The sequence below is a fragment of the Lycorma delicatula genome, chromosome 3 (genome assembly GCF_047948215.1).
Source record: "Lycorma delicatula isolate Av1 chromosome 3, ASM4794821v1, whole genome shotgun sequence".
Classification (NCBI taxonomy): domain Eukaryota; kingdom Metazoa; phylum Arthropoda; class Insecta; order Hemiptera; family Fulgoridae; genus Lycorma; species Lycorma delicatula.
Window position 1 is genome coordinate 74,054,286 of NC_134457.1, and position 15,556 is coordinate 74,069,841.

Here is a 15,556-nt window from a genome sequence, read left to right on the forward strand (position 1 = left end):
CTTTCATATAAAAAAAGTAATAAGTCAAAAAGTACCTGCATATTCTGGAAAACATATAGTTAAAGGTGATTTTTTGATTTTTTCTTCAAACAAATCCTTTTTGTTTAGAAAAAGAATGATAGATGTATCAGTAAACCATTTGTTGTTACAAATAGAGTCGAAAAGCTTTAAGCTTTCTTGCATCCGATTCTGAAAAACAAAAGAATAAATATGAATTAAACAAGATTGTTAACTGTAAAATTAAATAGGTTAACACTTAAACAATAAGTTCCAATAGATGTAAGAACCAACTACATATAAATATTAATATGGTGATATTCTAAACTAGCAGTTACAATTGACTTTATATAAGCGGTGGATGCTGTGGCTTCAGCATCAAGTTTACTAAATATATCTATAAATATTGTTCCCATGAAAAAATATATAGGACCCAAACGATAAATTTACTATTTCCAGTAACTTTTATGTTACCCATTACAAAAACTGGTTTGTATAGTAACTTTGTACAATAACAAAGGAACAGTCTTTTGCTTCCTATTTTATTAAGAAAGAATACATGTCCTTTGTTTATGTACCTAAACCTTAATGCATCCTTGGATTACCAGATCAGAGTGTGTTATTAAGAAGCCAATAGTAGAATGCTACACAGGAAAGAGCTATTTAAAATACTATTAATCTGATCAGGTCTTAAACAATCTACCTGCACATGGGAAAATAAGTGTGAAAGAAAGATATGTGATACTCTTATAAGATACCTAAAATACCACAAAGCACCTCTCATTAAAAGAATTGTACACCCACTGATCAAAATTTAAAGGATAATTTACAAAATTTATTGATAGTCATCTTAGCAAAACATAAATGAACCAGAATGTTTTTAATTAATTGAGACTACAAAAACCATCCTAAAAATCAAAACTATGGATATTAGAAACCATTTTTAAGGTAAAAAGATTCCATATTATAGATTTTCAAGCTGATATGTATGAGAAAAGAAATATAAAATTGAAGTTCCTTTTTCTTTTTAACAAATAAACAAAATGTAACTACACTCCTAACAAATTTCCAACTTGCTTTACTAATTTCATTAATTAACATCTTTTCAGTTCACTAGAATTCAAATCACTACCATTAAAATCAAATAAAGGTTTTCGATTTATATTAAACATATTTTCTAAACTTTTAACAACCAAGATCACTGGCGGTTATTCTAGAGCTATTTTTACTTACTTTTACCCTTCAAAAAACTATCTACAGTGGGCTAAAACAAATTAAAAGTTCTGAATATAATCTGAACATACACAACTCATTTTTACAAACTTTTATTCTATGTCCAAATCAATATTTAATTTGATTTTCTATTTTTAAACAACAGTTCTTTTACGACCCATTCTTAATACAATAAAGAAAATTGAAAACACAGCATGTATAAATAGTATAATATGTATACTAATGCAATGAAATAAAAACTGAATACAAAATAATATTTTTAAAAACATGTATCATAATTATGAGGGTAAGTCAATTATTATTCACAATTTAGTTATACTTTTGTTTATGTTGGTAGTTCTATTTGCACCAAAGAAGAGCAATGATGTTCAGTGATCCGTTTTTGGTGGTTGGAAGGTGTATCAGGGGCCGAAATTCATCAAAGACTTTCGGTAGAGTATGGGAACAGTGTGTTGCCGCAATGGAGTGTCTTCGAATGGATTGAAAAATTCATAAATGGTCGCACAATTCTTACGCACGACGAAAGAGCCGGACGACCGTTTACCGCCACAAATGAGAAAAAACATTGAGCATGCACGTGACAAGGTTTTCTTAGACAGATGAGTAACTATTGATGAAGTGGCACATCATCTGCAAATTAGTCACGGTTCTGCTTATGAAATCACACACAACAGACTTGGGTTTCATAAAGTCTGAGCAAGATGGGTCCCAAAACAACTCACACAGTTGCATAAACAAACGCACTTGGACATCTGCCAAAAACATTTGGATCGCTATGGTAACGAACAGGACATCTTCTTAGACAGAATCATCACTGGTGATGAAACACGGATCCATGATTACGAGCCGGAGGGAAAATGACAGAATATGGAATGAAAACATCCAAATTTGCCCTGAAAAAAAATTCAAAACCCAACCATCCACAAGAAAACTGATGCTTAAGGTTTTTTGGGACTCACAAGGCCCAGTGTTTACGCCATTGCGTAAAATAGCTTTTAATCCAATAAATTCAAGGTTAGGGTTGGGTCATGTAATTGCTACAGGCTTGGTAAATTTATTGTGCTCTTTTATAGGGCTTGTCATATGTGTACTTTTAGAATAGGTTGTTTTGGCTTGTTGTTTTCATTATCGACCCTCTCGGCTCCAGTCTGACTGACTGTTGTGTCATGTTAATAGTGTCAGCGTATTCCTATCACGCATTATGTATTGCTGTTTCTTTCCCACACGTTTTTCTAATCGTTCTCATACTAATACTTGCACACACCTCTTGTTTTTAACACATACACTTCTGTCCATTGCCTAGTTCGCTTCCTTCTCACCACGCCACCTTTTGTCATTCCAGTTCAGATTTTCACGATGTGTGGATGCACAGGCTGGTCCTCCAGCCCGGAGGACCATCCTGCGATTCGCTCTCGCTTCTCTCTCTCTCGTATAGTGCAGGAAAAGTTTCCACAGTGTGTGGACCTGCGTCTCAGTCACGTTTTTCTCTCTCTCTCTCTCTCTCTCTCTCTCGTATAGTGTGATTTATATTCGTCGCCTTCGTGCATTCATAAACGTGTTAGTACTAGAAACGTTGTTTTTATGCGTTACACAATTCAATATTTGGACCTATACTTATTTCAATCTTACAGAAGTTAGTTACTGAAAATAAGTCACGTTTTAGTGTGGTAATGCTCGGTCGCCATATCGTCTTGTTGTACTCTGTTGAAAGTGGTTCAGTTACTACAAACCAGCCGAATTTATCGAAGTAGGATCTTTCCAAACTGGTTATTACAAATTTGTGATGCTCCATATTATTCAATTTCTAGTAACAAAGTGTTACCTCTGTATTTTCTGATACACCATTGTATATTACCCCAAGGATAAACTGTATGTATATTTGTGTACTTTAATTCACGTGTTCATTTCTTACAAAAATAATGTGTGATTAAGGCAAATTGAAATTATTCATTATTTTTTATATTAAACAGTTATGTTATTAGTAAAATTAGTGAAATACTCAATTAATTGTACATTATGAATTTGAAATTCAAGATTGGCTTAAAAAACCATTTCTTCACTAAAGTATAGTCATGAAAGGTGGCTTAGATAAAGGTTGTGTTATTATTTTTCATGTGCAACATATTTTATGTGCTATTAATGCCAACTATTGTTATTATAAAATCAACTTGTAATTAAATAGTACATTAGAATTATAAAAAAAATATGTGACACAAACATTCATGGACATGAATGTCCAATGTTGATAATATTTTATATACATTTTAGTGACTTCCAGGAATATTTTCTATTGTATTTCATTGACTCATGTAACTGCACAAATTTTTGATTTCATTTGGAAAATAACAATTTTAATGAGACAGTTTATTTATCTTTTATTTTACATAATTTTAATGTGTTAGATTATTGCTGTTGTAAATAATTTTAATTAATGTTAAATATTGTTTTGCTCAATCAAGTATTATATTATTTTTACAAATTAGAAAAAAGAAGTCATTAACATGAGAATGGCTAAGAAACTTAAATATTTTCAAGAAAGCTTGCTTACTAAATGAACTCTATTTATTTGATTACTTATTACAATTTGATTATATTGTAATTAACTTTCTTTTTTATACTGGAATATTATCTTGGCCTTTTATCTCTAACAAACTAGAAATGCAAGTTTTAATTATTTAATGATAAGTATGATGATGTTCATAGATCAGAAAAGGCCAGTGCCAATGATACGAATTATTGTAGTTTATTTTTCTAAGTTAGTGACATTTGTTCATTGCTAATTTTTATTATTACAGAATATGTCAGTAATGCAACAGTTTTCCAGTTACACTATGTTTATTGATGTTATGTTTATAAGTATATGATTGTAAAAAAAAAGGTGTTTAAGTTCTTTTGTTTTCAGGCTTTGTTAAATTGTAGATTTTCATATTAGCCTATATGCAATTTATTTGTGTGATAATTAAAGTCCAATTCTTTTGGCAAAAACGAGCTATGTGTCATTTTATTTTTGTTAATTTTACCCAACACCAAGTACTGGAATATTAAGGGAAAAAGGGGCACGGCAATAAACAGTGCGCGTTACAGTGACATGCTTACTGCCAAGCTGAAGCCTGCAATTCGAAGTAAACGCCAAGGATTGCTGTTGAAAGGTGTTGTGTTGTTGCACGACAATGCCCGTCCACACTGCTGAAACGCTCCAGAAACTCAACTTTGAAGTACTGGCTCATCCTCTGTAAAGTCCTGATCTTGCTCCTTCCGACTACCACTTGTTTGGTCCACTCAAAGAGGCATTAAGGGGCCGTCGATTTACCTTGGACCAAACAGTGAAAGAAGCGGTGCATTCCTAGCTCGCAGTTCAACCGAAAACCTTCTTTTATGAGGACATCAGAAAGCTTGTGCAATGATGGACCAAGTGCGTTGAAAGCAAGGGGATTATGTTGAAAAATGATATACATGTAAATTTTTTATTTGTATTGCAATAAAATTTATAACTATATTGCAGATAATAATTGACTTAACCTCACATTATTGAGACCAATCTAGACCTACAAAATACTATATTGACAAACAAACAGAAAAAATAATTTTACAATAAATTCAAATCAGAGTAAAACAAAATCATTTTCATTTTGTGAATTGTGAAGATGGATGAATAACTTAATCACACTGTACATACTAACACCACAGAAATAGTTGAAATATAATTTTTTTTAAATAAATAAAAGAAGCTAAAGTGGGAAACTGGGCAGATTTAATGACCAACTACAATGAATCTAAATCTAATTTAGAGTTTTTTCACTGAATAAAATCTCAAATAATAATTGAATACATGAATTAGTATAAACGATCTTGAAAGTTTTTCAACATTTTAGCGTACAATTGATTTGTAATTAAATAGGATATTTGATACATCACACAATTGTAGGTATGAATAAATGATTTATTTAAGGAAGCTTCAGCAATCTCTTCCACAACTCATCAATACATAAGAAAAATTTTTCTCCTAGCAAATACTCTAACTGCCACTTAAGTTGTTCAGTAATATATTTTTTCAATGCTGACTAAAACTGCCTGATGAACTGCTGACAGGAAGAGTATCTACCACCTTGAAATAGTTTTTGGGTAAGATTGTTTATCTTGCTTTGTGATGGTGAGAACTCATTAACCTCACAGTATAGTCTTCTTCTTCTTTGTCAATGATTATGTTTGTGAGTACCTAACTAATTTACTGTTCTTAGTATCTATGTAGTTTTATAGGGACAAATCTGGCTATAGCTATCAAAACTCTGTTCCTATCTGATGACTATAAAAAAATCCTACTGCGTAAAGCTGGGTTTTATAATACAGCTATCTTTATTACAGAAACTTTTTCTGATGGCTTGAACCACAAGGTTTAGAGATAGTTCTACAAAAACAACATCACCTGTCATCAAACTTCACTGTACATGGTCTGCAATGAACAAATTATAACTACATCATTTTTTTTAAAATGAATACAATTCATTTGGAAGTTTCAAATGAACAGAATACAATTTTTATCAGATGGTGTACTGTCATGACCATGTGAAATGATGGAAAATGTCAGTATCTGTAAATCTTAAATTATATGATGGTATTCTATGAGCTAAATTTTAAAAGATTTAATATTATTTAACAACACATAAAGAGTACAAACCCTAAGTTCAGATCCAATAGTTCCTGAAAATGGATTCACAAACATTAAAAATGGATTCCTCATCTTACACTGCTTAAGATGTGAACACTTTCACAAATAAATACTGAAACCAAACACGCTTAAGTACAGGTAATTGCAATAACCATGTAAATAAAATTGCTAATTAGCCATGGATTTTAAGCAAAATTTGTTTTTAAGGACATCTCTGGAATGAATTCAATTCTCAATAGTGAAAAGGTGTTTAAAAATGATTCTTTAATTTGAAATAGATTCCATACTGCAAAATAAGGTATAGAAATTGATAACAAAAAAAGTTTAAAATTTCAATTTTATGATTTTTATTCATCAAACTATCTTGATAAAATCTGCATAAAAATTGCAACTGTTTGGGCAATTTCATTTGGGAAAAACTAAGGCAGAATATTAATGCCTCCTCATTCAACTTGATATGGGATTGAATCTTAAGAATTTTCACGCTTTTTTAAAATTATTTTTAAAAAATTCTCACAAACAGGCAATTTTACGGAAAGACAAAAATAAATAATGAAACAAAAATTATTACACTTATTCAATACAAAAGAAACGTTGGAAACATATTATTATCTGATAGTAAAACCCATTACACATATAACGAAAAAATTTTCATCAGAATAAAGCTTTCATTGCGCAAATACTGTAATTAGAATAAATATATAAACAAATTAAATTACTCTCGATTAATTGATTACGAACATATTGTATCAATTCAGTAAGTTTTAAAAATTAGAATTAAAAACTGTTAACGATTAAACATTTTCTAAGAACCAATACATCGTTATTGTGACCAGTTAATCAGGGAAACCTAACCTTAAATTTACTTATTAATGGATTCGTAACAAACCTAAATTACTTATTGTTTAAAAAGTAAACAACTATTTTTTTCTAAACAAAAACTTTAATTAACAACTTATCTGAGCAAGACAAACACTTAATTTAAATACAATTTATATTAATTTAAATATATTTAATCATAAATCTACAATAGATAAAATTTCTTTACATAAAAAAAATTATTAGTAAACATTCAGATTTTCATTAGTAAAGCTCAATTAGTAGAACAAGAATACCATTTATTAGAAAGTACAATATTGTGACAAGGAAAACAATACGTATGTTACGTGGGAAAGCCATGTTTCCTGTTGCCCCCAACTGAGATAACAACCAAAAGATAGCAGCACGCGCATTACTGGTTTCCATAGAAACGCGAGCAAGTGTCGATCGATAAGTTCATAAGATTGGAGGCTAAAATATCATCAATAAAAAAATTTACGATTAAATTATTTTTAACGATAAAAACTCATAAGCAGATTCAAATTAATTTTAATTTTTTTTATATGAAATATTATTATTTTGAAAACAATTAATTATTTAACGGTTATTTTTGGAATAAAGAGAAGTTATTGAGTTATTAAAAAAATAATGTAAAGCCTCTAAAAATAATTTTTTTAGACGATTAATTGTACATAGAAAGCTGAATGTTTGGACGTGGGAATATGTTACGTATTCGCTTCATAAAAAATATAAAATATATGTAGCCTTACACACACACACACACACACACACACACACATATATATATATATATATATATATATATATATATATATATATATATATACTTTCTGTGGAACATATTTCAATTTTTATAATAAACATTATATAAAAAAATATCATAAGTACGAAAATGATACATACATTTTAGGCAATGTTATTTGAATTATGACAAAATAAAATGACTACATAAGAAATTAAATTCAAAATTTATTAAAATTAAATAAACAATTTTAAAAATATTATTTTAATTAATTATAAAATTAAATAAATGAAAACTGACTTTAAAAAATACTACATAATAATACTGTTTAAATTTCAACTTTCTTAAGTCGGTGACAAATTAAAGTTTAGTAAGTTGTTTGTAGGTTTTTTTTTAATTTGGCGCCCCTTCTAGACGTCTGCTTTGCTTGAAAGAATTAAATAAAAAGAGAGAAATCAATTTATTGTACTCCAATAAAATCATATGTAAAAGTAGTAGATTAGTCAGGAGCAATGATTTGGTTATGTCGTGTAAACAACTAAACAGAGATGGCAAAAAAGTTTATAGATATTATGTCTTATTTAAGGATAGGCGCAACTCAAAATATACATAAATAAAACATAAAACAGATTTGGTTTATCTGTGCAGAACAGGGAATTGACTACCAGCCTGTATGAACGAAGAGAAAGAAAAAAATTTGTAGAATCCAAGAATCTGCTGTTAATAATTATTTTTATTTATAATCTATTTTAACAGTAATTCATATACAAACTCGAAACTAAAGCGTAAAAATATTGTGTGGGAATTCATAGGGTATAAAAAATCTAACCCTAGCCAGGGTAGTGTGAAAACCATTTCACTGAGGAGGTGGACGGAATATTCAAAGGAAGTGTGTGTGTGTGTGTGTGCGCGCGCGCGCGCAACAAAATTAACTTTATAATCCAGTTTACAAATTTTTTCCACAATATTTTTAAACGTAAATATGCGTATGAAATTGTAATATATATATATATTTCTTGTAGTTGACATTTCTTAATACTGAATTATTATAGCATAATGACAAACTATAGTCTAATGTCATTCTGGCATTCATAATGCATATATATATATATTTATTTCTTATTTTATTTTCCTAACGTGTACGTTAGGACACGATATCTTTTCAACTAGTGAATTATAAGTAACGACCCAATAAGATGGGGATGAAATTTATGACATGTAGATGAAGTGTAGTCTTATAGAGATTCATACCGACCATTCTTAAGACGTGTGGTTAATTGAACCTAACCACCAAAGTACACCGGTATGTAGTATTCTAATCCGCATAAAAGCAATTAAACTTTACGAGGATTTGAACCTTTGAATTCAAAAATCAGTGGTTAAACAACTGATTTGAGACGAGTTAACCAATCTATTTTCAAACGAAAATAAGAGATAAAGACTTAGTATTAAAAGAATGATAAATAAGCTATTTCTGTATTTTAAAAAGCCCTAGAACGCGTTACTGGCAAGCGGGTTGGTGGGGAGAGGGCACAGCGCTGATCGGGCAAAACTGGCGCTCTCGCTCATTTCCATTCTGTGCAGCTCACGACTTAGACGTTATAGCGCGGTGATTCGTGTGCTTGTGAGTAGAGTTTGTTTTTAAGTGTATTTTGGACAATATTTACGAGTAAAAAATTAAAGTAAACGTGTACAAAAGTATAAAAATTCAATATATCAGCCTCAGCCCGCGCAAAAAGACAGTCGGAAATATAAATTACGCATATCGTTGGAAAGGGGAGGTAATGGGCCACGCACAGGTACTCCAATGTCCGGTGCCGACAAAGCTGGACGGCGCGATCAGTGAACGACGCCGACGGCGCGAGCACCTCTACCACTGCTTATTATGTTTTATGTACTTCTCAAATCACAGACCAACTTTGAACAAAATTGTCGTCGAAATAAATATCATGTACCATTTAGTGTCTGTTTTATGTCAAAATTAAATTTAGTACGCAGTCAATGTCTCGTTTTTATTTCAATCCAATATACTAAAGTAACTCGCTGACATACAGACTGACCAATTTATCTGTAAGAGTTGGCCAAATGAAGTAACTGAAATTTTCCATTGGAGACTATCAGTTTTGTTAAAAAAAAATACGATGGTGGCTCTCCCATTTAACTCCATAAAATAAGTTGGTCGGTCTGTAGCTCGGAGGAACTTCATCCAAGGTCTGTAAAGTTTCACGTTAAACCAACGGCCGTGCGGCCCGACAGCCCCACCCGATTTTTTTTTTAATTTTTCATCAGTTTGTATTGATTTCGGTATTTACTCAAATCGTTCATCGTCACTCGTTCCAAATGTAGCTCTCCATTGTTTATTTTACGTAACTGATTTTATTTGATGTATTTTAGTTCTATGTTCATTAAATTTAGTGTGCTGAGATCAACAGTGAATGACTGTCATCCGCTTAAATATACCTTCTTGTTTTTCTAAATAAAATTTAATTTTTTAAAAATATTTACATAACAAGAATACAACACATTATAATAAAGCTAAACTATTATTGTACAAAAAAAGTAAAAAATTCAGTGAAACTTATTTTATGTAGTAGGTTCATTCTGTATGATTTCATTCAAGATGTAAAAAACGAGAACCCGACTCTATTCCAATCATTTATCATAATCCAACTATACTGAATTAAAGCCTTGTGTAGTATCCATCTCAGTTCACTTGGAACGAGTCAATTTATTACCAATTTTCAGCCATTTTGAAACGTGTAAAAATGAACTTCAACTTTTAAGTTGAGGTTATAACCACAACGAAATAAGGATAAATACATAAAAAGTACAGCGCCGATTTATAAGATAGTAACAATAGATAAATATAATCATAAAAATTCAAAAACTGAAAGTAATCATGAAGAATTTATTATTTTTTTTTAAGGAATAGTAAAATGAAGATAAAAGTTAAGCTATAAAAGTGAATAGCTAAAATATGTATCATGAAAAATCTTTACGCTAAGAGTGAAGAAAAAATATATGTGTGCGAGTGCGAGTTTATATGTAGTGTATAATATGTTATATAATAGCAGAATGCAATATCAGTATTGTTGGCGCGGGGTTGGGTCCAACGCGTTGTTGAAAGATGATAGCCCTCATCTCATCACGACAAAGCATTATGACTGGAAAATAGCTTAGTTATCTCATTTCCCCTCCGTTTTTTTTTTATTTCCTCTTCTTCTTCATTTCTTCAATTCTAATTCGTTTCCAAATATCACAGGTCATGGAGCTCCCATTTAATTATGTAGTATATCAATCGATTAAATTTTACGGTCACTTCTTATCAAAAAAAAAAAAGAAAGAAAAAAGCAATAACTTATTACGATTGTTCCCAACAGAAGTAAAATTAATTATTATTCATTTTTTTAAATACTTTTAATAATATTTAATCTTAAAATAAGAAAACCTAAATTATTTTAGAAAAAAAATGTTGAAAAAACAACTACAAGATTTTTTTTTTACAATTAATGATAGTTTATAGTTAACTTCGTTAAAATTGTAAGTGGATAACAGAAATAGAATTAATTTTAAAAAATCAAACATCTAAAAAAAATGTATACCAAATTAAAAAAATAACGCTTTTTCAATTCTTCTTTACATTTTGATTTTTAGAAGTCATTACCAAATTAAATACAAAAAATTACAATATTTGTAGCTAAATTAAAAAAAATCGAAATTTAAAGAATTGAAAAGAATGATTTTTTTGTTTTTAGAGCGGAATTTTTTTTTATAATCGCTTTTACTTTTACTTCAACTATATAGTTGTACAGTATAGTCTTCTATATAAGCGACGTTCTCTAAAAAAGAAAAAAATAATAATAATTTTAGCACTGAAAAATTTCAAAAGGATGTAATTTATACATTTGTATGTTGATCTGTTTTTTGCTTGATATCTCCGAATTGGATGAAATTTGGCACGATGACCTTTGTACATGGGATATTGATGCTATTTAATTTTGGTCACAATCAGTCAAGATGACAGGAAGATATGGTTTTTACGGGTATTGTAACTCAAAATTTTTGGCTAACGGTAAGTACAGTTTTTCAAATAATTTAACGCCCTTAGGTAGCAAGGACATTTGTTCGTTAGGGTTGTGTATTATTGCCTCTTTTGTTCAACATTTATTCCGAAGCAATTTTTAGTGAAGTGTTGACAGAGGAAAGCAGCGGGATTATTATAAATGGAAAGATTATCTACAGCATCAGGTACGCGGATGACGCTGTTGTCATAGCAGCTGAACTACCTGTGCTGCAAAGGATGATAAACGATTTAGTTCAATGCGGTGAGGAGTTTGGCCTGTCTGTCAATGATTCTAAGCCCAAAGTTATAGTGTTCTCTAGAAGGAAAATCCAGGCAACCCTATCAATAAAGGGCAATAACATCGAGCAAGTACCCTCCTTAAAATTCTTGGGCTCTGTGTTGGTTGAGCAGTGTGACTGCAAGAGAAAGAGAGATAAAATTTAGAATCGAACAGGCTAAGGGGCAATTTATTGGCATGAAGCAACTAATATTGGTATGAAGCGTATCATATCGTCCGGGTACAACATTTTATTTTACGTATCCTGTGTAATTAATCTTAGTCTGCAGCTGAGAATCCGAATGGCATCCAAACTATGGATCCGAAAGCTGGTGGCTCAAAGTGTGGAGAAGAAAATTTATGTTTCTGAAATGTATCTGTATTGCAGTCTCTTGCCTAGTTATAGGACTTTGCCGGAACACGGCTTTAGTCGCTTGACGGGAAAGTCCTACAATTGCGTTGTCAGCTTTTTTCTTATTTAAGGAAACTTATGGGGTTATGTGTTCTTCAGCAGTGGAGGACACGACACAAAATGTGTTTTCAAAACAATGGAAGTTATTTAGAGCAAATTATATACGAGTACATAAAAAGGGTTTTCATAAAAAAATGTTCATTTTCCTATTATGGAAACTTCCTATTATGGACACTGTAATTTATTTTAATTTACGTTTACTATTATTTTTAAAATTAGGATAGGTCTAAAAATACAGCTGTTCGCATGAAAAAAGCCGTTAGCATGAAACGAAAAGATGAGAAACCTCTATTTTTAATAAAAATAAGAAAAGGAATACAGAACAATGATGCAAAAAGAGACTGATAACGAGCGTGAGCAAAGGTTCTCTGGAATGCTGGAATATATATTTTATATTTATCAGAGTTTTTTAATTGATTTTCTTGAATTTTCGCATGAAAATAATTTGAATACATAAATGAAATTAGACTACGTAACGTTATTCTACAATAATCCAATACAAATCAATGTTATAAAACAGAAAAACTCTTCTACAGTCCTTGCAGACGATATGTTGTTTTTTTTTTAGTGTTTCAAAAAATTTGAATAACTTAGGGTCGGAGTAGATTATTTCCAGAGAAATAGTTTACTGGCTCGTTATATCATGAAAAGATACGATAGAATAAAAATTAAATTAAATGTAGAAATAAATACTATGTAGTAAGTATCGTTTACAGTGACCAAAAACTTGTCTCTTGGTTGGTTTGGTATGCTGTTAATACATTAATACAATACGAATATATATATTGTTTATAATTACATCGGTTGTAGTGACATATCGGTTATTATGACATACTTTTTCTACTGCAATGCAACATTTTATCGCTTATAATAACGAACGGAAGTGACTCGCCAGTAACATAGTAATCTACAAAATCCACATTGTAACTACAAAAATATTTTGACGGTTAAAATGAGTCATATTTTCCTTTTCACCTGCTTATGTACTATAGTTCTTGCCTTTCTTATCCTCTTCCTGTACCAGATTATTGTAAAATGAAGCAACCACATTCAGTTGTTATTAATCTTTTGCTGTGAGCGTATCATATCGTGCGGGTACAGTATTTTATTTTACGTATCGTGGGTAATGAATTTAACAGTAATTTAATTATGACTTCGCGAAAACCATTCACGATAGAGGAAAAGAAAAACATTATCTGGCGATTAGAGAATGGTGAAACTAATGACACTGCCCAAGAATTAGCCGTAGGTCATTCGACAATGTCGGCGATATGAAAGAACCGTGAAAAAATTAAGAAAAATTTGGAAACAAATTCTATGAAATCAAAAAAAATTACGGCCTAGTCAACATAATTTTGAAGACCAAGCGCTGTTAGAATGGTTTAAATATCAGAAGAGAGAGAGAGAGAGAGAGAGAGAGAAAGAGCAGCCCTATATTGCAAACTAAGGCGAACGATTTTTCTGAAAAATTCTGTAACCACGTGAAATAACTTCAGCTTGGATACAACGGTTCCGTTAGCGTCACGACACTGTGTCGGGGAGAATAAGCGGCGAGGCCGCAGCAGCTACAACCGGTGTGTCAGAAAAATGGCTAGAAACCATTCGGCCAAAATTAAAAGAAGGCTATTCGAACGAAAAAATCTACAATGATGATGAATCCGGTCTTTTTTTAAACTGATGCCAGAAAGACCCTTCGATTTAAAGGCGAAACGTGTTCGGGGAAAAATTATCAAAAGTAAGACTAACAATACTAATTGCTACAAATATGACTGGAACTGAGTTTTAACTCAGTTTTACAGAAATTACTAATAAAGAAACAAAGGGTGCTTGTTTTGGTTTAGAAAAGAACCTTCAAAAACTGTATTACAACACGAAATGTCGAAACAAAGCAAAATAACCGAATTTTTGCAGAACAAGTAATTTTAACAATTTTTCTGTATCTTCTTTTACTCTACCGTATTTATATTTATTATTGCATATTTTTGTTCTTTATATTATTTTTTTACGAAAATAAATTATTATTTTTAATGATTATTATTTTACTGTATTATAATACCCGTGTAGATGGCATATTAAAGTAGTACCACTAAGCTACCTAAACATCGGTTATATAATGATCTAAAATCGTCGGTTCCTTGGAAGTTACTTCAACGATATTTACTGTATATAGAAATTTGACATAAAATTGTTAAGTTTTGGCGTATAACGGTTAGAAAGTGAGCCAAAAAATCATCACTGCACTTCACAACCTTTACACAAATACGTATTTTTTAACTTTTCAAAAGTTCTACGGAAATGATTTTTACAACAGTAATAACTTAAGGAGTTGAAAAAAATATAATATCGCTGATCCAAATTAAATGAGTTGCTCATCAACAGCATGTCCAAGGAGGAAAAAGTGGGGAAACAATTACCCTCCGAGAGAAAATCAACAAAATAAAATACACATAAATAAACAAGTATTGGGAAAATTAAAAGTAGGTAAACCACTTTAGAATTCAGTTCGAATTTACACTACATCAGTACTTTTTTTCACGAACATAATCAACTGCTTAAACATGTTAAAATGCCAAATATATTCAGCTTATAGCAGAAAACTACTTCGCTCATAGTAAATAGCAAAACTACTTATTGTAAAAACAAAAAATCTAATTCAATATCAGATATTAAACGTACGTTAAAAATTATAGCGTGGTTTTTTTTTTTTTAAATTTTAGTTAATAAAATGTATAAGAGTTTAGAATAATAAATCCTTCACTAAGCAACAAAGTAAATTGATGTAATTCGACATCAAATTTTTGATCTTATGTTCAAAACGGTGTTCAGTGTTAATCATATCATTAGAATTATTAAAAATTATGATTAATCTTTAAATAGGTGATTTTACACCGATTACTCTTTACTGAATATAAATTTAAAAAAAAACCTTTATCTAATAATACACGGATATGCGGACAGATATATTTTATTTTAATACATACTTATTATTACGTGACAGAGAAAAGGGTGATCAGCCACAGACTGTCAAATAGAGGTTACTGACCAATACAGATTATGTAGACTACTTTTTATTTACTAAACGAACTGTCCAGGTTTCTGAGTCTTTCAAGGAGTTTTATTACATAAAAATCTTATCCCAAATGAAGGACTAAATATATTTCATTATATCAGGTTTCAAAAAATTTACAGAAGATAAATATTTAAGGTAATAAGAGAAAAAGAGGCTAGAAAAGAATACTGGACAAACGGTGGGAAAAATATTTAAA

The 15,556-nt window shown here is 30.5% G+C and overlaps 1 protein-coding gene across 1 annotated transcript in view; it reads right to left on the reverse strand.

Moving 5' to 3' along the window:
- The window catches only part of Galphao (G protein alpha o subunit), a 332,111-nt gene that overhangs the window by 11,832 nt on the left and 304,723 nt on the right, over positions 1-15,556 (reverse strand). Inside the window, exon 7 of the mRNA XM_075359997.1 lies at positions 36-189. Within this exon, the coding sequence (XP_075216112.1) occupies positions 36-189 (154 nt within the window). The remainder of the gene's footprint in view (positions 1-35; positions 190-15,556) is intronic.